Genomic DNA, 27990 nt, shown 5'->3' on the forward strand with positions numbered 1-27990 from the left:
GTCATTTGACCCCAAATGGGGTCCCGACCCACAGGTTGAGAACTACTGTTCTAGAGAGTCTTTGGGACATTTGGAAGTTTTCTGTGTCCTCAGTAATGCAAATGTGTTTGGAGCCTTCTGATTGCAGGATGTTTTCTGCCCTGTTTCTGTAGCCTGCAATGTTTTCTGGAAATCTGTTCTCGAAAAGAATGCAAATGACCAGCTATCTGCAAGAAATATAAATCCTTCCATTCCTCACCATCCGTTGGTCAGAGATGAAGAAGCTTCTTGGATGAGAAGTGAAACATCTTCAAAAAAGAACAAAAAAGTCCAGTTGCCTCCTGAAAAAGCATGTTGGGGACAACCATGACATGGATGACTGAGAATCTCCATAGACATTATTAAATTAATTTGCTATCTGTTTTGCCATGGACTACCTGCTAGAAGATTTATATTCCATTTTAGCATTAAAGTTAAAAGAAAATATTTCATTGAGAATTGATGATTTGTCAGTAATTTTGGCAATGTGAATTTGAAGGTGCTCCAGAAGAGGAAAAAAAAATAGGTCTCTGGTCTAGATAATACAATCAGGCATTACTGCTTAGAAATAAATTTGTTTCCTCACTTCATTTTGAAATCATTTTATATGTCTTGTAATGAATGGAACATTTTGTAATTTGTGATGGAACCTCACAATCTATTTACTACCCAAACTCTCTTTCCGCAACCTTTAATCAGGCAAAAAGGTGTACCATAGGCCAAAAATTTATCATCCAAGGTACTTCAACTATTGTAACAGCAAGCTTTATGGTAGATCTTTTCCATTAGTTAGTTACTTTAATAACCTCAATCTTGCATAAGACAGCATTCTCATTGATCCCTACTGTTTTTTAATCCATTGTTTTAGAGCAGACATGTCAAACTTGTGACGTCACATAACGTTGCACAACGTATCGGGACGGTTTTGCCATTGCCGGCAATGGGGTGGGTGTGACTTCCGGATGATGCGTCCAGCCCGTGGGCCGGCAGTTTGACACCCCTGTTTTAGAGGGAAGACTTAATAACATTCCCTCCCAAGATTGCCTGTGCCCTTGTTAGCTAGGGACAATTGAGATTGATAGGGAATCCTCATTTAATGACTAATTGCTTAATGACTGTTTGAAATTATGAAGGCATCAGAAAGGGTGCTTTATTCCTCTAAAGCACTTCCAGCTGTCAGAATGTTTCAAACACACATATATACCCACAGTCATATATTCGCTATCTGGGTGTTTGACAATCTGTTTGAACTTATAACTGAATGCCAAGCCCCCCTCAATCATGCAATTGCCACTTGTAATCTTCCCTGCCAGGCTCCCCAGAAACTCAGTGGAGAAGCCGACAGGGAAGGTTGCAAACTGCTGCTGCTGCCTGTTGAAAGAACTCCCTCTTGTTTTGGAGGCTGGATGAAAGAGGTCTCTGAAATCCAAGCCTGCATGGAGTCCAAAATCCTTCTCTCAACATCTCTATGGAGGGCTCTGTAGAGGCAGGGAGAAAAGGACACCTAGTTCTGTGCCTGCTTTAACCTCAACAGCCAAAATTCAAGTACATATGGAGTCCTAAAAATCTCTCTCTCCCTGCCTCTGCAGAGGGATTCTGCTTAACAACCCAGTTAGACCCTTAAGGACCTATCTCAGCTAGGCCCCCAAGAAAGCAGAACTCTTGAAACAGACATATCATCTCAAAAGGAACATTTATTAGGGTCTAGTGATAGCAGGGAAACAAAACGGGATCTGAGGGAAAGTCCCGCGCAAGCAATATATCAAAGGCAATATTCGTTACTCCTCCCCTCAAGGTCCCAGTATCCATTTGAATCTCAGCAAATCCACAGGTGGTATAATGTTTTGGCGTGCTCTTCAAGGTCTCTCCCAGTTTCGTTTCCCTCTGGCTCCAAGCGGAAATCATCTCCCAGATAAGGGTGATGTTATTTGGCTGCATTCCTTCTCCTGGTGGGAGGGCAAAGTGGCAAGACAAAACAAAGCGTTCCCTCTCTCAACAGAATGACAGGTCCCCAAAATTGGTTACAAATGCTGGTGTACAATAATGGAAAAAGGAATACATTTGTATTCATTGTATCAATGGGGCTGGAAAGATTCCCCTTCTTGCAACTATGGTCCTGATATGCAAACTATTAAACATATTGTATAAGTCTGCCCACGATGTGCATTCTCTGGTTCCTTAGAAGATCTGCATGAAGAATGCCACAGGCAACTGCCTGGATAGCTAAATCGGACATCCAGTTATGAAGTCACTACTGTATCCCCATAGAAGTTTTGTATATAATTACTTATGTATACATAAACTTCTCTTTATCATGTTGTCATCATATGCTAAATAAACTTGGTTACTTCACTCAATGACCAAGACACTGATCATAATTGTGACCATTAACCATTAACATCACATTTTTTGCTGTGTTGCTCTTTGTAGCCAGACTGGGCAATTATTTTTAATTATGAATATTTTTGCTCACTAATTGCATAAGTAGGGCAGAGATAAACAGCTCTAAGAAAATTGTGTGACTAATTGCTGTAAGAGGGTTTTGGGTCTAGTACTAGAAATGTTTATTGGTCAGGTTATTCCTATTTGGACACCATTCATTCATTTTATTAATTGTTCAGATTTTATTACATAACAATTTATTTTGGTTAGGGTTGCCAATGATTGCCAATGGAACTGCCTCTTTTGATAAATATTTTCTCCTTCCTTTTACAAACATATTTAAAAGTAGCTGAAGCTAAAGAATCTGGCTTTTCCCTGGCAATATATCTACAAAGTATGCATATTCAAATAACTCTTATTTCTCTTCATCTTCCCAGTGCAAGGGGGGAAATCAAAATGTTTGCACCTGATACTAAACAATCTCTCCATGAAGAAATGATTGAAAAATAGTATTTTTCAGTGTATACACAATTTGAAAATATAGTATTATTATTACAGCAATATCTCTCTTTTAAATAATTAAATGTCAAGGAAATAATCAATTTTGGAGTTTTTCCCCCAAGGAAAAAATGGGATCTCTTAAAGACACATGTTTACAACTGTATGATCAATATTTTTACTTTGATTGGGGAATCTGATCTGCCTGCTCCTTTCTTTTCTTGCCCTTATATACATGTATCATGCAGGATAATAGAAAAAGACAAAGGAAGTAAAGGCACAACTTTGGAACAATACCTTATTTCTTGCTTTAATGAGTCTTCCCCCAATATAGGGCAGAAAACTTGTGGAATCTAAAAGAAGGGGTTTATAGAAAGGCCAGATCATATTTAGCTGAGCCTTTTTGACTAACAAGTAATAAGATTTGTTTATGTATTTATAAAACTGCCTGGTTTATATCCAAGATTCTTAGGCGGCTCACAACAAAACCAATAAAAACAATAATAACAGCATAATTTCACCCATATATGAAGCAGTATAGTTTTTTGTAGGTAGAGCTTCTATTGTAATAATAATAATAATAATAATAATAATGGTCATAGACCAACAATAGATGTCATATTTTACAACATATTAAAAAAATTGTACTGACATTAATAGTACATAATAACATACCTATTAAGAAAATACATATTCTCAAACTGTTAGGGTCACTCCCTAATTTACGCGAGTGGAAAGCCGATAAGTGTGTGAGTAAATATAATGTTCTAAAAATTAGTAGAGATATCTCCAGAAAATTGGGACAAGTTGACGGCTATAGATCTGTAACCAATTTTTTTCTTGTGGACTTTGCAGCAATACTTTGCATGCGTGATAGAAGGGTTTGAGTCCTGGAGGAGAAAGCCTACATAAAAATTGTCTGCCCTCCCTGGCAATCTCTCTAATAAGGGGAGAATATATGCTGACCTATAAACTCGGTATAACTCACAGTACAATAAAACATGTGAGATGCCTTCAACTTCTCCTTTACCACATATACATACCCGTTCTGCTATTGGTGTTCTCTTATACCTGCCATGGAGGAGTGCTGAGGGAAGAATGTTAAATCTGGCTCTGAAGAAAGCTATTCTTTGTTTTGGGAAGGTCAGATCATTCAGATATCTTGCCGATTCCCACCCACCCTGTTTGATTCTATCCCTACTGTGGCGAGGCAACCTATTTCGTTCTTCTTGGAACTCCATGTCCTTCATTCTATTGGATACTACTTGCTTTGCTTGGTAAAAGCCTAGGGACATTAAGAATACCGAAGAGAGCCCATAAGAGCCCAGTTTATGATCTATCGCCTGCTTCCAGGGGGAGGGGAAGTTGTCAGTCAGCACTAACGAGGACAGTCCCTCTGGAAAGAAATGCATCATCATCTTCCAGACTCTTAGCTGAATTTGGGACATGCCTGTCTCAATTCTTAATTGGGCATTTGAGGTTCCTTTGGGTGCATGTTTTTCTTTTCAAGGGTTCCTGTTTGTGCCCCAAATAGAATTTGCGTCAATGTTTTGGCCTCAAAAAGTTTTAAGGCAACAGGTACTAATTGACCTCCACCTGTGTAAAAGTAATATTTAATTGCATTTAAGGACCTATTGGCTGCTTGCAATGTATAATCCAGGTGTGCCTTCCATGTCCCTTGTGAGTGGAAAACCACCCCAAGGTATCTAAATGTTATAGTTTCAAACTATGTCCTTCTATTTTCCAGGAATATTGGCTCGGTCTTTTAGCAAAAACTAAAATTTTTGATTTATCAAAGTTAAGGACCAACTTGTTCTGTCTGCAGTAGCCAAGCGTTGCCCTAATTGCTCTCTTCAGTCCTACAGGAGTTTGTGAAATAATGACCGCATCGTCGGCATATAGAAGAATCAGGATTTTGCGATGTGCTAGGTTGGGCGGATGCAGATCAGGGTTCTGTAAGAGATCGATCAGGGGGTTGATATAGAAGTTAAAAAGGGAGGGAGACAGGATGCAACCCCTGCCGTACCCCTTTTTGTACCCTTACTGAGCCGATTAAAGTCCCTTGAGGATTACACCTCACTTTCAAGGTGGAATTGGCGTACAATTTTTGTATGAGGAAAAGGAGGCGTTTATCGATAGTAGTGCCTTTTAATTTCTCCCAGAGGGTGTTCCTAGATATTGAGTCAAAGGCCTGCTTAAAATCAAGGAAGGCCACAAAAAGAGAGGATTTTTTTTTATATGTGTATTTTTGTACTAGATGGTGAAGTACCAAGATATGATCCACCATTGATCTTCCTTCTCTAAAACCAGCTTTTTCCTCTTTGATTATTCCCCCCAAAGTTAGCCAATCCTGAAGTTTATAGTTTAGGTGTTTGGCATACATTTTACTAATAACACTCAGAAGACTCATGGGTCTATAATTGCGTGGGTCATTTCTACTACCTTTTTAATAGATTGGTATGATAATTGCTAATCCCCAATCTATTGGCATATGGCCCGTTCTATCTATAAAAGTAAACAGAGATGCTAAAAGTGGAGCCCACCAACTCAGATTATTTTTTATTATTTCTGGTCGGACATTGTCAGCACCAGGTGTCTTATTAGCCTTGAGGGCTCCAATCAATCGGGATATCTCGCCTGGTGTAATAGGGGGCCAGTAAGGGGTTTGGTCCAAATTAATTTGGCTCTCATTAATTACGTAGTCGGGGTCTGCATATAGCTCTCTAAAATATTCTTCCCAGGCATGAATTGGTACCTGATTAGTTGGAAGTAGGGGGGATTTTCCCAATCCTCTGGTTATGTGCCAAAAAAGGGCTGTATTTTTTGTCTTGACTGATGCAATTAGTCTATGCCAAAACTCCTTCAGAGCCGCTTCTATTGTAAACAAAGATCAGTTGATTGCTCTTAGTTGCAAATGTTGTTGTTGTTAGTTGCGAAGTCGTGTCCGACCCATCGCGACCCCATGGACAATGTTCCTCCAGGCCTTCCTATCCTCTACTATCTTCTGGAGTCCATTTAAGCTCACGCCTACTGCTTCAGTGATTCCATCCAGCCACCTCATTCTCTGTCGTCCCTTTCTTCTATTGCCCTCAATCTTTCCCAGCATTAGGCTCTTCTCCAGTGAGTCCTTCCTTCTCATTAGTTGGCCAAAGTATTTGAGTTTCAACTTCAGGATCTGTCCTTCTAAAGAGCAGTCAGGGTTGATCTCCTCTAGGACTGACCGGTTTGAACGCCTTGCAGTCCAAGGGACTCGCAGGAGTCTTCTCCAGCACCATAGTTCAAAGGCCTCAATTCTTTTGCGCTCAGCCTTTCTTATGGTCCAACTTTCACAGCCATACATTGCAACTGGGAAAACCATGGTCCTGACTATACGCACTTTTGTTGGCAGGGTGATGTCTCTGCTTTCTGGTATGCTGTCTAGATTTGCCATAGCTTTCCTCCCCAGGAGCAAGCGTCTTTTAATTTCTTGGCTGCAGTCCCCATCTGTGGTGATCTTGGAGCCTAGGAAGATAAAATCTGTCACTACCTCCATTTCTTCCCCATCTATTTGCCAGGAATTGAGAGGGCTGGATGCCATGATCTTGGTTTTCTTAATGTTGAGTTTCAAGCCAACTTTTGCACTCTCCTTCTTCACCCGCATCAAGAGGCTCTTTAGTTCCTCTTTACTTTCTGCCATTAGAGTGGTATCATCTGCATATTTTAGGTTGTTGATATTTCTCCTGGCAATCTTAATTCCAACTTTTGATTCATCTAGCCCTGCCTTTCTCATGATGTGCTCTGCATATAATTTAAATAGGCAGGGCGAAAGAATACAGCCTTGCCGGACTCCTTTCCCAATTTTGAACCAATCAGTGGTTCCGTGTCCAGTTCTCACTGTTGCTTCTTGACCTGCATATAGGTTTCTCAAGAGACAAATAAGATGGTCTGGTACTCCCATTTCTTTAAGAACTTGCCACAATTTGTTGTGATCCACACAATCAAAGGCTTTAGCATAGTCAATGAAACAGAAGTAGATGTTTTTCTGGAACTCCCTAGCTTTCTCCATGATCCAGTGTATGTTGGCAATTTGATCTCTGGTTCCTCTGCCTCTTTGAAATCCTGCCTGTACTTCTGGAAGTTCCCGATCCACATACTGCTGGAGTCTAGCTTGTAGGATTTTAAGCATAACTTTACTTGCATGTGAAATGAGTGCAATGGTGCGAACATTCTTTGGCATTGCCTTTCTTTGGAATTGGAATGTAAACTGACCTTTTCCAATCCTGTGGCCACTGTTGAGTTTTCCAAATTTGCTGGCAAATTGAATGTAGCACTTTTACTGCATCGTCTTTTAAGATTTTGAAGAGCTCAGCTGGAATGCTGGAATACTGTCACCTCCACTAGCTTTGTTTTTGCTCAGCTTTGCTAAAGCCCATTTCACTTCACATTCTAGGATGTCTGGCTTGAGGTCAGTGACCACCCCATCGTGGTTATCAGGGACGTTAAGCTCGTTCTTGTATAGTTCTTCTGTGTAATTTTGCCACCTCTTCTTAATCTCTTCTGCCTCTGTTAGGTCCCTGCCATTTTGATCCTTTATCATGCCTATCTTTGCATGAAATGTTCCCTTCATATCTCCAATTTTCTTGAAGAGATCTCTAGTTCTCCCTATTCTATTGTTTTCTTCTATTTCTTTACACTGTTCATTTAAGAGGGCATTCTTATCTCTTCTAGCTATTCTCTGCAATTCTGCATTCAGTTGGATGTATCTTTCTCTTTCTCCGTTGCCTTTCGCTTCCCTTCTTCCCTCAGCTATTTGCAAAGCTTCCTCAGTTAGCCATTTTGCTTTCTTGCATTTCTTTTTCTTTGGGATGGTTTTAGTTGCTACCTCTTGTACAATGTTGCAAAACTCTGTCCATAGCTCTTCAGGCACTCTGTCTATCAGATCTAATTCCTTAAATTTATTTGTCACATCTACTGTAGGGGTATGATTTAGGTCATACCTGAGTGGCCTAGTGTTTTTCCCTACTTTCTTCAATTTAAGCCTAAATTTTGCAATGAGAAGCTCATGATTTGAGCCACAGTCAGCTGCTGGTCTTGTTTTTACTGACTTTATAGAGCTTCTCCATCTTTGACTGCAGAGCACATGGTCAATCTGATTTCTGTGTTGATTGCCTGGTGATGTCCATGTGTAGAGCCGTCTCTTGGGTTGTTGGAAAAGAGTGTGCTATGACCATCATATTCTCTTGACAAAATTCTATCAGTCTATGCCCTGCTTCATTTTGTACTCCAAGGCCAAACTTGCCTATTATTCCAGTTATCTTTTGGCTTCCTACTTTAGCATTTCAATCCCCCATGATGATAAGGACATCATTTTTTGGTATTGATTCTATAAGGTGCTGTAGGGCTTCATAGAACCACTCAATTTCATCCTCTTCAACACCAGTGGTTGGGGCATAGACTTGACTACTGTGATATTGAATGGTTTGCCTTGGATTCACATTGAGATCATTCTGTTATTTTGGGGATTGTATCCCAGTATTGCTTTTCCTACTTATTGACTATGAAGGCTACTCCATTTCTTCTGAGGGATTCTTGCCCGCAGTAGTTTATCTGATGGTCCTCTGAATTAAATTCAGCCATTTCTGTCCATTTGAGTTCGCTGATTCCTAAGATGTCGATGCTCAGTCTTGTCATCTCTTGTTTGACCACATCCAGTTTGCCTTGATTCACAGATCTTACACTCCAGGTTCCTATGGAGAAAAGATCTTTACAGCATTGGACTTTCCTTTCACCACCAGATGCATTCACAGCTGAGCGTCCTTTTGGCTTTGGCCCAGTCGCTTCACTCTTTCTGGCGCTACTAGTACTAGCCCTTTGCTCTTCCCCAGTAGCATATTGGACACCTTCCAACCTGAGAGGTTCATCTTCCAGCATCATATCTTTTTGCCTTTTGGTTTTGTCCATGGGGTTTTCATGGCAAAGATACTGGAGTGGGTTGCCATTTCCTTCTCCAGTGGATCACATTTTGTCAGAACTCTCTGCTATGATCTGTCCGTCTGGGTGGCCCTGCATGGCATAGCTCATAGCTTCATTGAGTTACGCAAGCCCCTTCGCCCCAACAAAGCAGTAATCCATGAAGGAGTTAGTTGCAAATACAATTCTTTTTTTTTCTGAAGAGATGGCCAGCATTCTGTAATAATAGACAAAATTATGTTGTTTGGTGTTTTGTTTTGTTTTACAATATCTTCTTACTGTAGCTAAGAGGCTTTTGTACCTTTGGGATGAGGCCTTCTCAATTTTTTGCAGATATTTCAATTTATAGCTTGAAAGTTCTGAAAAAAATTGCTTTTAAATTATTTATATTTAAAAGAATAAAAGATAATTTAAAGTGCTTCAAATTCCAAAACAAAAAACTGGAGGAAGTATTATTCACATTATTAACTGGCAATTGAAAGTCTCCTCTCAAAATATATCAAATTACATGAAGAGAATGTTTAAAGTGAAAAAAAAGTCATATTTTAGGAAATAATAGTGAAGTTTTAACAATCTGAAATATGTGTCTGATGTTAACAACATCCAGAAAAATATGAGTGGCAAATTTTATTATTTCAGTTTGCATGGTCATCATATAGCTCTGGTGATTAATAGGATTTTTTTCTCATAGTTTCCTTCAAACAACATTTAACTCTGAGGGCTTCATTCAAATCCTGAAATTTTTCTTCCTGGACCATATGATATATGTATGAATGATGAATAATATAAATGTACAGAGCTTTCTTTGGGAAAGTTCCAGTCCATTCATTGTATGATCTGCCAGCTAAAAGCATTGGTAATCACTATGTCAAAATGTGTATGTTTCTTTATATAGTAGTTAATTTTTTATTTGTTGAATCCTAAATTAAACAAAAAGATGATTAAGAAGAAAAATAAGACTAACAATTGGAGTGTTGTCTGCTCACAAACTACTATAGATTTATGGCAGGTGTCATTTGGGAAATAAGCTAAATCCCATGGCAACTTACCCATGATGATGATGAAGGGAGGGACCTTGGAGGTCATCTAGTCCAACCGCCTGCTCAGGCAGGAAACCCTATACCATTTCAAACAAATGGCTGTCCAATCTCTTCTTAAAAACTTCCAGTGTTGGAGCATTCACCGCTTCTGGAGGCAGGTTGTTCCACTGGTTAATTGTTCTAACTGTCAGGAAGTTTCTCCTTAGTTCTGGGTTGCTTCTCTCTTTGGTCAGTTTCCATCCATTGCTTCTTGTCCTGCCTCCAGGCACTTTGGAGAATAGCTTGACTCCCTCTTCTTTGTGGCAGCCCCTGAGATATTGGAACACTGCTATCATGTCACCCCTCGTCCTTCTCTTCATTAAACTAGACATACCCAATTCCAGCAACCATTCCTTATATGTTTTAGCCTCCAGTCCCCTAATCATCTTTGTTGCTCTTTTCTGTACTCTTTCTAGAGTCTCAACATCTTTTTTACATTGTGGTGAACAAAACTGGATGCAGTATTCCAAGTGTGGCCTTACCAAGCATCGTGAAGTGTTATTAACACTTCACATGATCTTGATTCTATCCCTCTGTTAATGCAGCCTAGCACTGTGTTGGCTTTTTTGGCAGCTGCAGCACACTGCTGGCTCATATTTAAGTGATTGTCCACTAGGCCACCGAGATCCCTTTCACAGTTACTACTATTGAACAAAGAACCATCTATACTATACCTGTGCATTTGGTTTTTCTTGCCTAAATGTAGAACCGTATTTTTTTCACCATTGAATTTCATTTTGTTAGATAGCACCCAGTGTTCAAATCTGTCAAGATCCTCCTGTATCTTAAGCCTGTCTTCTGGAGTGTTGGCTATTCTTGCCAGCTTGGTGTCGTCTGCAAATTTTACGAGTTCCCCATCTATCTCCTCATCCAGATCATTGATGAAGAGATTGAAGAGTACTGGGCCCAGGACAGAGCCCTGGGGCACCCCACTACACACTTCCCTCCATGTAGATCAGCGTTTCTCAACGTTTGTATGATGGCGACCCCCGTCACACAGACGTGCCGCGCATGCGTGGCGCTGCCTCATGCGTGGTGCACATGCGCGGCGGCGCCCCCATGCGTGGTGCACATGCGCAGCGGCGCCCCCTGAGGGGGGGAAATGACGGATCGCATTGTTTGGCGACCCCCGTAAAATGGTCGATCGACCCCAAATGGGGTCGCGACCCATAGGTTGAGAACCGCTGATGTAGATGCAGTTCCATTGAGGACCACATGCTGAGTATGGCTAGTCTGCCAGCTACAAATCCATCTGGTGGTGATGCTGTCTAACCCACATTTTTCTATCTTATCAAGTAGTAGGTTGTGATCTACTTTATCAAATGCCTTACTGAAGTCCAAGTAAATTATATCCATAGCATTCCTCTGGTCCACTAATTTTGTCACTTGGTCAAAGAATGCAATAAGATTTGTCTGGCATGATCTGTTTTTGACAAACTCATGTTAGCTTTTAGTAATGACTTTGTTTGCCTCTGAGTGTTCGCTGATTCGTTGTTTGATTATCTTTTCCAGGATCTTTCCAGGTATTATTGTTGCTATTCTCAATGTATGGTTTGATGGAAAGACTCCTTCTGGCAATAATTGTTCTAACTCCACCCATGGCATTACTTACAACAAATTGGCAACAGTGCTCCTTTCTGATGTGTTAGTACCAAAATTAGTATCAGTTATCCTATAAACTACTGTTCTTGCTGTATGTGTTTCTTTTCCAATTCTGATTGAATAAGCCTCAGGGCACTTGTTCAGTATCTGCCACAGAAGAGATTTAACCCAAAAATAAAGATAAGAAAACCATCTCTAATCTTCTTCTCCTCAGAAGTTCATTAGACCCATGGCTGAACCTATTTTTGCATGGCATCTACCTGTCACTGCTACTCTTAGCCATTAGAGCAAACTCTTTTTCTGAAGAAGATTTGGGTTATCTGGCCTTGGAACATGATATCCAAGATGCTTTATCATTCATTATGGAACTTAAACATTGTTTCTATAGTAAAAACTTTACAGAGTTGTTGGGAGAAGCAGGAGATACATCTGTCCCAAGAATCTTTTGATTCTTAATGCATCATATCATGATCCCTACTAAGCAGATGCTCTTTGTGCTGTTGAGAATAATTTTTCTAGGTTGTGACATTGCACATTCTCCCTACCTCTTGATGGATTGCTTACAGCAGATGGTTGTATATTATACAATATACATTACAATTCCATAGAAGCCCTCCAAGTTGACCAACTGCATTCTTCCCTGGTTCTGAAATCCAAAGTTGTGGACCTTGTTTGCAAATGGGTGATTAGAACATAAGACACTCTATACCTAATGAAGTATATATATGATTTTGTTTCTGTGAGCCCAGATCTTGAGGTTTGATTCAAATCCAGAATCTACAGTTGCAGTGAGTTTTGTACTGTTTGCTTAGATCAGTTTCCTCCAGTTCCTCCACTATTTCTATACTGAATTTGTTGTTTGTATGCAACTAATTAATAGGAAACTGTTAGAATCTATGCTACCATACATACTTATTTGGTGATTTTTCAAAATTATATTCTTAGTTGTTATTAAGAAAGGATTTATATTCCCTGTGGGCTAATGCTATTCTCTGTTTATTCTTTGGTCAAATTTATCATTTCTTCTGAAAGTGACATCTTCGTTTCAATTTAATCCACTGCTTTTTTATCTATTTTTTTTTCTCAATCCAAAGATCTCTATTAGAGCATTCCTTGCATTCTTTGAATAGACAAAGCTTTGGCAGTTTTCCCAGTATGTCTTAGAAAGGAGTTTTAGTCAATTTCAAGGCATTCTTTCAGTGCCTTGTGAGCAGTAACATCTGGTGAATAAGCTTTCCTCTGAGTCAGTGTTTGTCTGGAAGGTTTGTTTAGAATCCTGGCCATCTACTTTTGTAAAGCAGTATCCTTGGATGTTCATTTCAGAGCTGATTCATTTTAGTTTGGTCAATGATTCGCTCCTCTCAGTTCTGTCAGTTGGAACCTCCCACTTCCATCTTGTGAGTTTGCTAGTCAATCATATATGTGATACAGAGACCATGAAGGTTGCTTTTCTGTAATGGTGGCTCTTTAAATGGCCATATGTATATTGAGCTACCTATCCATTCTATGACTATGGTTGTAGATATTATGGGTTCTCATAGCTTCTGAGATTATTTAAAAAATGAGGGGAAGGCAGGATGCGCACAATAAAATTCTGCTTCTTCTAAAAATCTTTAATACTAGAACTTCCTTGAGTGAGGAGGTGTTCAGGCATACCCTTTATATTTCTGAATGTTGAGTAGAATAGAGCTGGAAGGGATTTTGTAGTCCAGCTCCCTGCTCAAGCAGGAGAACCTATACTATTTCAGATAAGTGACTGTCTAGACTCTTCTTAAAAACCTCCAGTGATGGAGTGTCCATGATTTCGGAAGGCAAGCATTTCCATCAGTTAATTGTCCTCACTGTTAGGAAGTTTCTCCTTAATCCCAGGTTGTTTCTATCTTTGGTCAGTTTCCAACCATTGTTTCTTGTCCTGCCCTCTGGTGCTTTGGAGAATAATTTGACCCCCTCTTCTTTGTGGCAGCCCCTCAAATACTGGAATACTGCTATTATGTCACTCCTATTTCTTCTTTTCTTTAGACTATCCAAACCCAAGTCCTGCAGCCGTTCTTCATATGTTTCAATCTCCAGATCTTTGATCACCTTAGTTGCTCTTCTCTGCACTTTTTCCAAAGTCTCAACATCTTTTTTGTGGTATGGTGATCAAAATTGGTTGGTCTTACTAGGGTTTTATAAAGCAGTACTAATACTTTGCATGATCTTGATTCTATGCCTCTGTTTATACAACCCAGGATTATATTAGCTTTTTTGGCTACTGCTGCACACTGTATGAATGTATAGATGGCTGTTCCAGAACCAGAGTTACAAATAAGTAACCTGTCTTGTTTTTTGGAAAGCAAGGAAGTAATTCCATTTTTGCTGTTCTCTGGGTATATTCAGTGCATTTTCCAGAGTTGTATATAATGTGGAAAAGTTATTAGATGCCTGGGAAAATTTCCTTTCTTTTTGTTTCAATACATTACTTCTTATGCTATTTCAGTATTGTTACATTATGTAATTATTCACAAAACAAATTTCCACTTAAGACAATCAAGGCATTTAACAATATAAAACCTGCTACAATGCAAAAAAAGTTAGAAAAACTAAAGATAGATAGTGTCTACAAAGGGGTGTGATGGTATGATGGACTACAGTGGAACAGCAGTTTACCAGGAAGGAGGGACATACCAAGGACCTGGGGGAGAGGCGAGTCAAGAGACAATACAGCCCAAAGCTGGATTGGAGACAAAGGAAGAAAGTTAGGATAACTACTTCCTAAAATCGCCCGGGGTATTTCCATTAGGTTGAGAGTAGTTGAGGTTTAGTTTGGCAAGACTGAACAAATAAAGGACTGAACTTTGGCTGCTGGATTGTCTGTTTTGTTCTTGGCCTGGGCCTGACATATACTGTCAAAAAAATCAACAGCTAAATATTAGCAAATTTTGCAAACTTAAGTATAGAGGCATAAAAGCCATCTTTTTCCATTATTTTTATTTAAAATAAATACGTATTTTTTTAAAAAGTAATATTTATAAATAGAGAGATAATCAATTTAACATTAATAAAGGTAAACCATGTCTGTGAATGCTTTTCATAATATTAGAAAGAACTACAAATTTTTGAACTTAGTGCCAAAATCTTCACTATATTATTATTCCTAAATGTTAAAAAAACCATCAAAAGGAAAAGCAAGCAAACCCCTCTTAAGAGTAATATTGATAAATATCTAATTTCTGCCTTCCCCTTTCTTTGTATTCCAAATGATTTTTAGTACTTATTGATGTAAACTTTAGAAACCATACTCTAAATTTTTATATTTGCCTTGCTGATAATATTTTAATGTATTTCAAGATATATTATTTCAAAAATTAAGCATTTTTGCTTAAATTTATTTAAATTTGAGTTATTTTTATATAAATTTTATTAAAAGTTTTACAAAGAAGATAAAAACTAACAAAAAGGATTAGGTTAAAAACCATGTTCCATGTTACCTGAGGGATCACCTTTTCCCATCCAACTCAATCTAGCAGAATAGGTATGCTGCAGATCCCTTCAGCCAGAATGTCAGTTGATGGGGACTAGAAGATGGGCTTTTTCTGCGGTGACCCCTGCTCTACAGAACATCATTCCTTCAGAGATTTGAATGGCCCCAGCCTGTTGGCCTTTCATAAGGCCCTGAAAACCTGGCTATATTCCCAAGCCTCAGGTGCTAAATGTGTCAAGGGCTCTGTTTCCTGGCTTTATTGCTAACTGGCCAAGTATGTAGGCTGCTATGTATATTTCTTTTGGATGTTTTTGTTGTTTTTTGTTTTAAATGTTTTAATGTTTTAATTTTAATATATTTTTTGAATTGTAAGCTGCCCAGAATCATTGACTGAGATAGGTGGCTTTAGAAATTGAATAAATAGATTTGGTAGGAATGTAGATAGATAGGTAGACAGGCAGGAAGACAGACACAGACAGACAGACAAAAAGAAAGGGAAAGAGAAAAAGGTGAGAAAAGAAATTATAAACAGAAGAGGCTTCCAATTTCCTTTGCAGCAAATACAAGTACGATTACAAAATTATTGATTACTTTATGGTTACAAAAATAAACTCTCTTTTTTTCTATCACCTAAAGTTTTTGCAATAATCAAAATCACAAATCAAAAGTTCATTTGTTTCTGTTTCATTCCAAAAGTAAACAAGGGCTTTCCAGTCAGCAACGAATATAAATGTCTTTTCCTTAATCAAAGAAGTAAATTTAGTCATCACTGCAAATGCCATCATCTTCAAATATTGCTTCATTATGGGCAGTACCAAAACTTTACACTTTTGAGCATATAATAATCTTGCTGCAATAATAATAATATATAAAAGTCATGTTCCATGTTTTTTTTACAGCTGATTATCCACCAGCCTCCAAAGAAAAGCCTCTGGTTTGATTTGTACATTTTATGAATTAGTGCATGTCTTTATTTCAAATTTTTGGGGGGTTAAATATGATAAAAATAAAAAAGAGATTGTTCTCTTATCTGTTTTAAACTTTACTTAAATCTTTTTACTAAGTTATTGAATCCTTAAAACAAAGTCTCTATTCTTTGTTTTTTTCTTATTTTAATCCCAAAAGTAGGTTCATTTCATCACAAGGTATTCCATCTTTGCTGCAAAGGAAAGCTCTCCATGTTTGTAGATTAATTATTTTCCAAAGTGATGAAGAAATGAAGAAGGCAGGGCTTAATGTCCATATAGACTACCCTGCAGTTAGGAGCATAGATGGAATCCTGGGACTGCAGTCAGATCTGCTCCCAAGCTGACTGCAAAAACTTATATTTCTGCTTGAGGAACTGCTGCCCAGAATGCAGATAAGTCATCTCACAGTCTTCCTTTGACCAGGAAGATTACGCTGGCCAGAATCTACCTTCAATCAGTGTTCTCAGTTTTTCTGCTCCTTTGGAGACATCAGCCAGCCATAATTACCCACTAGATTTTCTCACTTCTGTTAGTTTTGCCATTGCTACATATTCTGTAGCTTTAAGTTGCTAATCTGATATAGCTGGTATTGTTATTTTTTCAAGTATTTTGCAATGTTGTCCTTGCATTATAAGCATATACAGGTAGAACTTTTCTAGCGACCACAATTGGTAACAACTTGATCATTAAGCAAAGTGGTTGCTAAGTCGTAACTGAACAGTCGCTAAACAAGGCAGTTCCTGAACAAGGATTACCTATATCTTAATAAATTATGGCATTTTTATTGATAATGGAATTATCAGTAAAGAATACTAAATTTTGCCTAGATTTAAAACTGGTTTTATTTCAAACTTGATCCCTAAGGTTCTCTGAATGGTGCTGTGTATTATTACTTGAGGGTTTTTTGTATGTCCATCACATATGATAATGTTTCTTCTCTCTCATAGCTTTTACAGCAATTATTACCATATGATTTGTCTTTGGCTAAATGGAGTTGTATCATCACTGTATCTATTGTATCTATTCACTGCAGGATGAAGGTCTCTTCAGCATGTTTCCAACAAATATACTCCTGAGCTTTCTTTTGCCAATTGGGCTCGCAATACTTGCTGATGTTGTCGATCCATCTTGTTTTAGGGCTCTTTCATGGATGCTTTTTATCAAGTGGGATCCATTCTATGACTGCCTTGGTCCACCTGCCATCAGTTCTTCTTGCTATGTGACCAGCCCATTTCCATTTCAATTCTTTTACTCTCTTGACAATATCGTATACTTTTGTTTGTTCTCTAATCCATGTGCAGGTCTTTCTATCTTGTCTTATAATGCTGAGCATGTATATTTCCATGGCTCTTTGTGCCAGCTTTTGTGTCTATTGTGAGGTTAGCGTCCATGTTTCACTAGCATATGTTAGAGCACGTAGCATACACTGATTGAAAACTTTTCTCTTCAGGCATAGGGGAAGGTTGTTCTTGGAAACTACGCTTAGCTGGCTGAATGCCTGCCAACCACATTTAACACACCATTCAATTTCCTTTATTGTATCATCTTCCCCTGAGATCCATTGGCTAAGGAATATGTAGTTCTTATCCAGATACAATTTTCTTTCTTTCTTTCTTTCTTTCTTTCTTTCTTTCTTTCTTTCTTTCTTTCTTTCTTTCTTTTTTTCTTTCAAATGAAGTTGTATACTATCTATAAAATATTTTCTTTTCTCTCAAACCATTATTACACAAATAATTCCTGACTTACTGTCACAATTGGGACCTACAGTCTTAAATAAGAATACTGCTCATAAGTCCTTTTTTCAGTGCTGTTGTAATTTCAAGTGGTCTCTAAACCAGGGATCCTCAACCCCTGGTCTGTGGACCAGTACCGAGCCGCAGCATGCTAGCAACTGGGCTACACAAACAAGCAAAGCCCCATCTGCAAGATGCAGGCAGCACACAAAACTATGCACCCTCTGGTCCGCGGAAAAACCTCTCTCCATGGAACTGGTTCCTGGTGCCCATAAAGTTGAGGACCTCTGCTCTAAACAACTAGTTGTAAACTGAAGATTACCTGGACAGATTTATTGAACCATTTTTTTTCATTGTTGCATTGATACTGTTTCTTTGAAATTTTGTGTCAAATTTATCATACATGCTTTTTTCTTTGTTCTGTCAACATACCATATCTAAGTAGAACTTTATATATAGTTGTATGTTCTGGCCTTCACTGTACTTTTAATCTATTCTGTGGTGTGGATCGACCATGTTTGCTCTGGTGGTTTTTTTTTGCTTGCTAAATTTTAACTGAAGAATATTTAAATATTACCCTTTTAGCAAAGTATTTTTAAAAAGTAATTGGTGATATATTTGCAGATTAAAAGTGAAGTAAATAAACTCTACAAGTTACTGGAGATAGATGTTGACGGAGTTTTTAAGTCCCTTTTGCTGTTAAAAAAGAAGAAATATGCTGCTTTGGTTGTGGAATCAGCCGGAGATGGAAAATACATTACCAAACAAGAACTTAAAGGATTGGACATAGTGAGAAGAGATTGGTGTGATCTTGCAAAAGAGACTGGAAAGTAAGTAGCTCTTTATGCATTCTACTACTCTATTTTTTTTTTTATTATTATTAAAAGTTTTATAAATTTTACAAAAAAAACAAAAACAATACAGAACAAAAAACAACATATACAAAAGAGAAAAAAAAATTAAACAATACATATAAAAAAAAAGTCCCACCCCACACCCCTCCCAAAAACCCTCCCTTCCCCCCCCCTGAGCTTCCCAGAGCAGAATATAGGCTTAAGAAATAATAATAAAAAAAAAATAAAAATTAAATTAAAAACTCTATATTTATATATATAAAAAAGATATCTATAATATATATAAAAATAAAACTTATGAAAAGGCTATATAATATTTTTGTATACCCAATCTAAATTGTATAAATTTTATCCATTTGTCCCAGATAGCAAAAAACTTCTCTTGCGTTTGTTGCTTTAAGAAAGCCGAAATCTTTGCCATTTCCGCCAGATAAGCTACTTTAAAAAACCATTCCTGCAATGTAGGCAAAGATTCCTTCTTCCAATATTGTCCAACTAACAGCCTCGCGGCTGTGATCAAGTTTAACATCAATACAACCTCCTTTGTATCACAATCTGTAACAATACCTAACAAAAATAATTGCGGAGTGAATTTTACCCTCCTTCTAAAAATTCTCTGAATATCATTCTACTACTCTATTTTAATAGAGTATTTTTGTATATACAACATTTTAAATATTGCTATGTTAATCTGTGTTTCTAAGTGCACTATAACCATTCAACTGATAAGCAAGTTTCGAATTTTAGTTCAATACTTTATAGCATTTCTAATTAGGAATATTTTTAAAAAGCCCTTCAGTAAATCTATATGGAAGCCAGTTGGCAAGTATTAGTAAAATGGCCTATGCTATAGAGCAGAACTTGCCATTGAGTAGAATTTCTCAAGTAAAAAAAAAAAAAAATCCACATAGAAAGCCATTTGTTTCTGAGAGTTATGCCTCCAAATGAATAGTTATGCTAGAGAGAGCAAAAGAGGTTGAAAAAAGTCTGATATAAGAGTGACTCCCAGTAATTTAAGCAGAAGTGTTCCATTTTTGTACAGAAACAGCAGCAGAAAAGGCCATGAAGTGCAGCCGGGGAATGGCAGGTAGGATGAGTGTGGTCAGAAGAGTTAGGGAAGGTAGAACCTGACAACATGCTGATTCTTTTTCTCATAAATGTATGTACTTTGTTGAAATAGTAATACTGACAAATAATTCTTGTGTTCAAAACTACTGAATTTTGTAAGGAATTAAGAAAAGCTTCAGTTAATGAAAATTTCACTGCAAGTTTTCATTGGAGAAGTTATGTGAAAAAGTTTAAACTAGTAGAGGAAGTTGAGAATGTAATTTTTTAATGAGATGGACAAGAACAGAGTAAAATGCACATCCTTCTGATTTGCAAATCCATTTTGTTTAGTTTTTCTACAGTTAGATGAGAATAGTTAGCTTTCTTTATTCATTGAATAATTAAAAATGGATACAAATATTTTCTGATATATTTTAATAAATTTGTAATTATAATTGGCAAATATTTAATGAGATTAAATTGATGGAATGGACAATTGATTAATACAGTCAGTTATAACATCAATTTTAGAAGATATGTGACTAGTATAACATTAGCCTGCATTCTTTGCCAGTATTAGTAAGCAACCAATAATTTTTGTGGAGAGATTATAGCAACTTAATGGGATTTATGAATATGCTGTGAATTTTATAAAGGTATATTATCTTAATGTGTGATATCTTATGTTTTTTTTTTTACAGCTATATAATCGGCCAGATCCTTTCTGACCAATCTCGAGATGTAATTGTAGAAAATATCCAAAGAAGGTTAATAGAAATTGGAGAAAATGTCACAAATAACCTTATTCCAATAAAACAATATGAGATCAATAAGGTGATTAATATTGTTTGTTGATATTATCCATGAATCAGTTTGAATATATCCATGCAACTGTCCATTGGTGTCCATTTCATATGTTGATAACAGCTACCTTCATAGTAAAGCCACATGGTTCAGAAACCTTCTACAAATATTTTTTTTATTTTAATTCTAACATGAGCTTGTAAAAATGTATGTCTTAAAGGAGAAATAATAAAACAGGATTTCTCTAAGCTATCCAGAATTAAATTATTTAGAACGTTGAATAATCCAAACAAAACCTGCTTTTTTGTATATTATTATATATATTGTCTCTAAAATTTCCTCCCTTAGTCTATATTTCTCAGCCTGTGTATTATTACTGCTTATATACTTATATTTCAGCAAATTAACATTAATATATTTCTGGACATGCCCAGGATATGTCTTGGATATTTAAATGAAAGCAGTGTTTTTCTAGAAAGGGGAAGGAATAAGTAGAATGTTACTTCACTTTTGCAATCATGATTTTATTCTCCACTTACTCTGATTGTAAATTACTCTTACAGCAGATGGGTAGAGTAAATCATGAGGGTAGACAGGGGAAAGGTAAGAATAAAGATTTTGCTGAAGAGAGAATCCTGCTTTTATTTTCAAGCTATCATTGCTATTGGCCATAATAGAATAATAAAGCTCTCCTGCCTATATATAGTATATATATAAGCACATCCAAATACATGTTAAAAGTGAATGTCTACTATGTCATGGCTAGGAATCCCAAATTATTTGTTGGACAGAAAACAAGCTGAGTAAATATGAAATTTTAATGTTACATTTTAAGAATGATCAATTGCTTTAGTTGCTTTGAAGTATTTATACTCCTAAAGACAACCTGTAAATGTTCTTAAATTAATTGAGCAAATGTACATAGCTGCCCATCTATCTAAAGGAACTCTGAGCAGCAAAGCATTTTCTTTTAAAAGCAAATTTATCCCTAGGCTTCATGGCAATTATTTGAATTGTAAATATATTTATGATTATTATTATTTTTTTTGATATTGTAAGCCACCCAGAGTCACCTTGCAGTGAGATGGGCGACAAACATAAATAAATAAATAAATATTTTCCCCCTAGAGTGGCAGTCAGAAAGGAATAGTGATTATGACAATAATTTTTAAAGGATCACTTAATGTTACAGTATTCTATATGGCACATATAATTCAGTAGCACATTTTTTTGACTTATAGGCATTGACAAAAGATCCCCAAGATTACCCAGACAAGAAAAGCTTGCCTCATGTGCATGTCGCCTTGTGGATGAATTCTCAGGAGGGTAGAAAGCTGAAAGCCGGGGACACAGTGTCATATGTTATCTGTCAGGTAAAAGCATTCTTGCTATTTTTAAAGCATCCTTTTCCCACTTAGAAACAAAAACAAAACTAATCAGTATAATATAATAATGGTAAATAAATATTTCACTACTTTTTATATGCTTTTTGTAAATGAAGGACAGAGAGCCAGTCTGGTGCAATAGTTAAAGGTGGTGGACTTCCAGGTGATTGAGTTCTAGTCCTGCCAACCTAGCTAGTTTTGTGGCAATCCCTCTCTCTCTCATCCTAAGAAGAAAGGCAATTGCAAACCATTTCCAAAAATGTTGCAAGAAAACTGCATGGATTTGTCCCAGCAGTTACCAGAAGTCATGACTGACCAGAAAGGGGGAGGGGGGGAATACAAATTGTGCCAGTAAATTCATTCATTCTTTTGATGAAGGATGGATCAAATCTGAGTGCCAGCCAGAGAGCATATGCTCCAGAACAACTGAAGAAACAAGCAAATCTTACTATTGATGTTCAGTATTACTTGTCACAACAAATTCATCCAGTAATAGCTCGTATCTGTGAACCCATTGATGGAATTGATTCTGTTCTTATTGCAGCGTGGCTTGGTAAGTATTGTAGTGTTTATTTTTCAAGTACTTATTCTTAATATTGATACTGTGTGGCGAATAAAAATGTGAGAATTCATATGTGTTATGAGAATATGTCTTCGTGTTATTAAGCCTATTCTAGGGAGAGATCAAGAAATAAAATATGTGCTGTGTGGGTACATTTATACAGTATACATCTATATATGACATATAATAACTAAAATCATCTGGCCTAGTGAGGCAGATATTTATGAAACATTGAAAAATTGAAGATTACTCTACAACAATCCCATAAGACAGGTAGTCCTCGACTTACAACCACAACTGAGCCAAAATTTATGTTGCTAAGTAAAAAATTTGTTAAGTAAGATTTGCCCGATTTTACGACTTTTCTTGCCACATTTGTTAAGTGAATCATTGCAGTTAAGTTAGTAACGTGCTGTTAAGTGAATATAGATTCTACATTGACTTCGCTTGTCAGAAGGTTGCAAAAGGTGATCACATGACCTCAGGACACTGCAACCATCATAAATGTGAACTAATTGTCAAGTATCCGAATGTAAATCACATGGCCATGGGGATGCAATGATCATAAGTGTGAAAAATGGTTATGTTACTTTTTTTCAGTGCTGTTGTAGCTTCAAACAGTCACTAAATGAACTGTTGTAAGTTGAGGACTACCTGTACTAATCTTTTGAAATCTTATATGGCCTTTCCTGCAATCTTAAACTAGCAGCAGATATGTCCATCCATAGTTTTCTACTGCTCACAAATTCTTTAATGAAACTAGCCCAGTTATGGTAAACCCAAACTGCTGTTAAAACAATACATTGCAATATTTTAAACGTATACAACAGGTTGTTTTGTTCTTTAAATATGTACCCTATATTTTGATCAGATGGTACTTATGGAGCCTAATGGAAAAGATGAATAACATATGAAACATCAATCAGTGTTTTGGTTAATCAGTGCTTTGGTTATAAAGTAATTATAAGCCAAGTGCAGCTTGATACTTTAAATAGAGATCATGATGTTAAATCCTGTGTCATTACTGACTTTAAAGGTTAATTCTGTATTAAGAAATCCAAACCAACTTAATCCACATTTCTCAGGGAAGATTTTGGATTAGTTTATGAGAAAGTTATCTAATTGGAATATTATGGCTTTGTTCAGACTATGCTAATCTTGTCACCTCCAGATATATATTTGAATTCTCAGCTAGGATACCAAACTTTATGCTAATTGGAGAAATCTAGCTTGTTTGTTGAAGGGAATAAACTTAGAATATTTCTATAGGTGAATCCTATTAAAAGTGTTTATGTTTCTATCTCTTTTGAAGAAAGACCTATAATCCAAATGATACGAACTTGTGCAAACTGCTTTTAACTTTAATGTCTTTTTGCAGATACATTCAAACCTGTTTTGGGGTATAATAGTGATGGTTACTTCTTTCAGAGAATAGTTTGATTTCAGAGGAGTTTTTCATTACTGAAGACCTAATTACTGTATAGGGCAGTAATTTTTCACTAGTGTAATATCTGAGGGATTTTAGGAGGACCAAAGCCATGTTATTATATGCATTACGTTACAAATGGCTGTTTTTGAGCCTGATTTGGCATTTAGAAATCAATAAATCAGGGGATATTTTTTATTGCAGAATTTCAGAATCATTACTGAATCTTGTATTGCAGAACCCTTAACCGTTATGTATTACAGCTTCCAAAAGGTAAAGGAAAGAACCCTCCAATAAATAAATATAGGTAGTCTTCCTTTAGAGATGACAACTGAGACCAGCATCTTGATTGCTAAGTGTGGTCACAAAGTAAAACTGAGACTATGCTTATGATCTTACTTCAGTTTTTTATTTATTTATTTATTTTATTTGTATCCCAGCTTTATTATTTTTGCAAACAACCCAGAGTGGAAACATATCTAACACATCTTCCTCCTCCTATTTTCTCCACAACCTGTGAGGTGGGTTGGGATGAGAAAGAGTGACTGGCCCAAAGTCACCCGTCTGGCTTTCATGGCTGAGGCAGGACTAGAAACCATAGTCTTCTGCTTTCTAGCCAGGTGCCTTAACCACTAGACCAAACTGGCTTTTCTTTGCGTTAACAGAGCTGGAAACATCATAAATGTGAGGATAGGTTGCAAAGTTACTTTTTCATTACTAGTGTAACTGAACAGTCAGTGTACAAAACAACCGCTAAAGAAGGACCATCTGTAATTTTATGGTAGCCAAAATGCTGTCAAAATGTGTTATACTTTTGCTTGTCTTGACTATGCAAACTGCCACAAGCATCCCTGGGCAAAGCAGAGTCACTGTGAATATTCATTCTGGATTACATTTTGCAACCTTCTCCTTCGAGTTCTTCATGTCACTTTCCTGGGGAGAGGGATCATAGCCCAGAGTAGGAGAGCTGCTCTAGGAAGGTTTGTCACCACTATAGTTGTCTCTTCAATTAGCAAACTTAATTGTGGTTTTACATGATGTAGGTGGCATCATATAAGGAAAGTTAAAATAAAATAAAAGCAGCATGTTCATTTAAAATAAATATAAAAGGGTACAAACCTATGATATCTCATATGTGAACTTGGATTTTGGCCATTTAAAATTTTAAACTAAAATTAAACAGTATCTATTGGTCTTGTGAGCATAGAATTGCCAATTCCCCCCCACCCCCAGCTTTTAAGTAAAGTTGGAGTTAAACAAAAAAACTTTATTTATTTATTTGTTGTTTGGTATTGTTTTAGCCAAATAAATGCATTTCTACTGAGTACAATGTTACAATCAATTTGCAAAATAGCAACCTTTATGTATATCATATACATTTTTCATAATTTAATATTTTTTAAACTTGAGTTTTGTAGGGTGAATAATCATGGTCCAAGTACTTGAAAACAATTGTTATTTTTAGAAATTCACACTGGAAACCTCTAGATGGCAGCACTAGACACTATTTTCAATTTGTTTCTCAAAATATTTCATGAATTAAGCTACAAAGTGATTAACTTTAAATTTGCATATACAGAAGTAAGGCTTTTTAATCAATTTATTTTTTAAAAAATATAATTTTTGAAATAATGCATCTAATTATCTTGCCAATTGAAACTCAATAAAATTTTGATATAGGTGTATGACTACTAGGCATAATTATCCTAGCAATTATTATATAATAACTTAACAAATATTATGTAATAATTGAGATTTTACATTTTTATATTTTCTCCAAGGTGTGATCAGATCAAGGATTACTGGGCTTTTACTGCCATTAAATGACAGAATATAATGACTTCCAACATAATACATCAGTTTGTGGTTAAAGTGATTGTTTGACTTTACTTCCCATAATTTGATCAGTTATAGAAAGTATGTGTGAGAAAGTAGATTAGAAAGAATTTTGACAGAGGCATCCACGATATAAATATGAATAAATTTTCTGGGTTTAGATATTCAAATCGGTCCTTGTAGATTTGAAATGTGCTATTAGCTAACTTAATTTTTTCAAGACTTTGGAGATACTGAAATTATTGCTGAAAAGTGAATTAATGCAGCAAGTAATAATTGTAATAGAAATACAATGTTGCTATTTATTTGAAATTATACTTCTAGAACAGTTGCCTTTCTGTTTATTTAAATGCTTTATTGACTTAAGATCTTGATTGTGATTTTATGGCATTAATTGTTGTTGATGGGATTTTACTGACATAACTAAATTTCTACTGCTAAATCTGTATCTAGTTGTTTTTTAATTACCTGTGCCTTTCTTATTATTAATTATAATAACCAAAGTGTAAATATAGTTAAAGGTTTTTTAAAAATTGAATTTAAAATATTACAATAGAAAATAATTTTCAATAATGTTTCAACTAACATTCTTTATTGAAGGTGTGTGTATGTTTAAATAAAATTGATCATAGTCCTACTATCTGTGATTGATAATTGATAATCAGAATTTCAATTCATTTTATTAATGGTATTTTAAGAATCTAAGTACATAATATTTTCTAAAGCATTAAGTAGATAAAATGGGTACCAGTTCTCAGAGTTCAATTCATTAACCAGGCTCCAGAATAGAACCAGAAGTCACAGTGATATGTATGAAAAGCATTGTATAATTGCCTCAGCAAAGGTGGTGTGTAGATTGCACTCCTAATAAACACATGAACTAATTTTAATTGAATATTGAACATTCTTTTTAAGAAGGTCATAAAATTAGACAGAGATTAGTGCCAAACATAAGTATCATCAAATCAATGAATTTAAACAAAGGGATCTTTATCAAAACAAGTTGTGTATATGGCAAGGATAAATGTATTTTACTCTGTAGAAAGTACTCCTAAATTTATTCCTCACTGGAATAAATTCTTCTCTTTCATCACTAGAAATAGAAATGCTTATGGAATGTATATTGCCAAATTTTCTTGAGGTAAAATGTATATTACTCCTTCCTTCCTTCCTTCCTTCCTTCCTTCCTTCCTTCCTTCCTTCCTTCCTTCCTTCCTTCCTTCCTTCCTTCCTTCCTTCCTTCCTTCCTTCCTTCCTTCCTTCCTTCAAAATATGGTTTGTCTCTGTAGCAGTATTGATCTAAATTATTTTTTCTATATGCTTGTCTGTTATAGTATTCTTTATTTGAGAATTTTAACCTATCCTGCTTATTGTACATTTCTAAATACAAAACATATTTGTACAAAAACGAATAGTAGGTGCTCATTTTTAAAAAACTTTCTGGATCCTAGTAATCAAAAGTGCTTTTTTGTCTTCAATTCTGATTTTTTAAATGCTATTGCTGAATTTTAACGACTGCATTAGATTGAAATTACATGCTGTTAACCACTGAGCCAAAATGAAATCGACCACTGCATTGAAGTCTGAGTTGGCAGTTGTGTACAGTCTTAAAGAAGTGTCTAATAACAGTCCAGGCAGGCTTCTTTTAATGGGTTTTTATATTCTCTCTTTCATTTTAATGATGCCATTCTGTTTTCTAATAAAGATGCACAATTTTATTCAACATTCTCGGTGTTACTTAAGAAAATAGCAATAAATCTATTCCCTAAAAGTAGCATGTTCATAAACAAATGTTCTATTGCATACTCCCCATGATAGATTATGCATTGTGCTTGCTTTATTTATAAAGCAATTTTGTGTGAAAAGATAGGTAATTTCATCATGTTGCTCGGATCTTTATTCTAGGTTAAAATGAGAAAATGCATTCTTTTTTTAAAAATATCTCATTGTGAGAATTCAATTCTATTTGAGATTTTGCAACTCTCATTTGAAGCTTGTGTGGCAAAGAATTGCTTTCTTTAGGCTTTGAATTTATATTTCTTATTAACAGGAATGGATCCCTCACAGTTCAAAGTCCATCAACATTACCATAAAGATGAAAAAGATGATTTGCTTGGTGGCCCAGTTCAGCAAACTGATGAAGAAAAATATAAAGACTGCAAGAGATTCAAGTTTGCTTGTCCAAAATGTGGAACAGAAAATATTTATGATAATGTCTTTAGATACTTGGTTAGTATATGGTGTTTACAGTTTTTGAACAGAACTCTCTGCTTTGGACAAGATACTAAGTGAACCCCCCCCATATTAGAGTTTTAATAATGATTGGCTTTTATATATTAACCTCAAATTAATTTTGCCTGTTTTTTTCATGTCATTTTGGCAAT

The 27990-nt window shown here is 36.1% G+C and overlaps 1 protein-coding gene across 4 annotated transcripts in view; it reads left to right on the forward strand.

Annotated features, from left to right (window-relative positions):
• Positions 1 to 27990, forward strand: part of POLA1 (DNA polymerase alpha 1, catalytic subunit) — a 274677-nt gene that overhangs the window by 101574 nt on the left and 145113 nt on the right. For all 4 annotated transcript variants that reach the window (XM_039363127.1, XM_039363155.1, XM_039363137.1 and 1 more), the window contains exons 29-33: positions 18317 to 18522; positions 20295 to 20427; positions 21639 to 21770; positions 22161 to 22335; positions 27657 to 27835. In XM_039363127.1, coding sequence (XP_039219061.1) covers positions 18317 to 18522; positions 20295 to 20427; positions 21639 to 21770; positions 22161 to 22335; positions 27657 to 27835 — 825 coding nt within the window. The remainder of the gene's footprint in view (positions 1 to 18316; positions 18523 to 20294; positions 20428 to 21638; positions 21771 to 22160; positions 22336 to 27656; positions 27836 to 27990) is intronic.

The sequence above is a fragment of the Crotalus tigris genome, unplaced genomic scaffold, assembly GCF_016545835.1.
Source record: "Crotalus tigris isolate CLP2741 ecotype Arizona unplaced genomic scaffold, ASM1654583v1 scf7180000017589.2436309, whole genome shotgun sequence".
Taxonomy (NCBI): domain Eukaryota; kingdom Metazoa; phylum Chordata; class Lepidosauria; order Squamata; family Viperidae; genus Crotalus; species Crotalus tigris.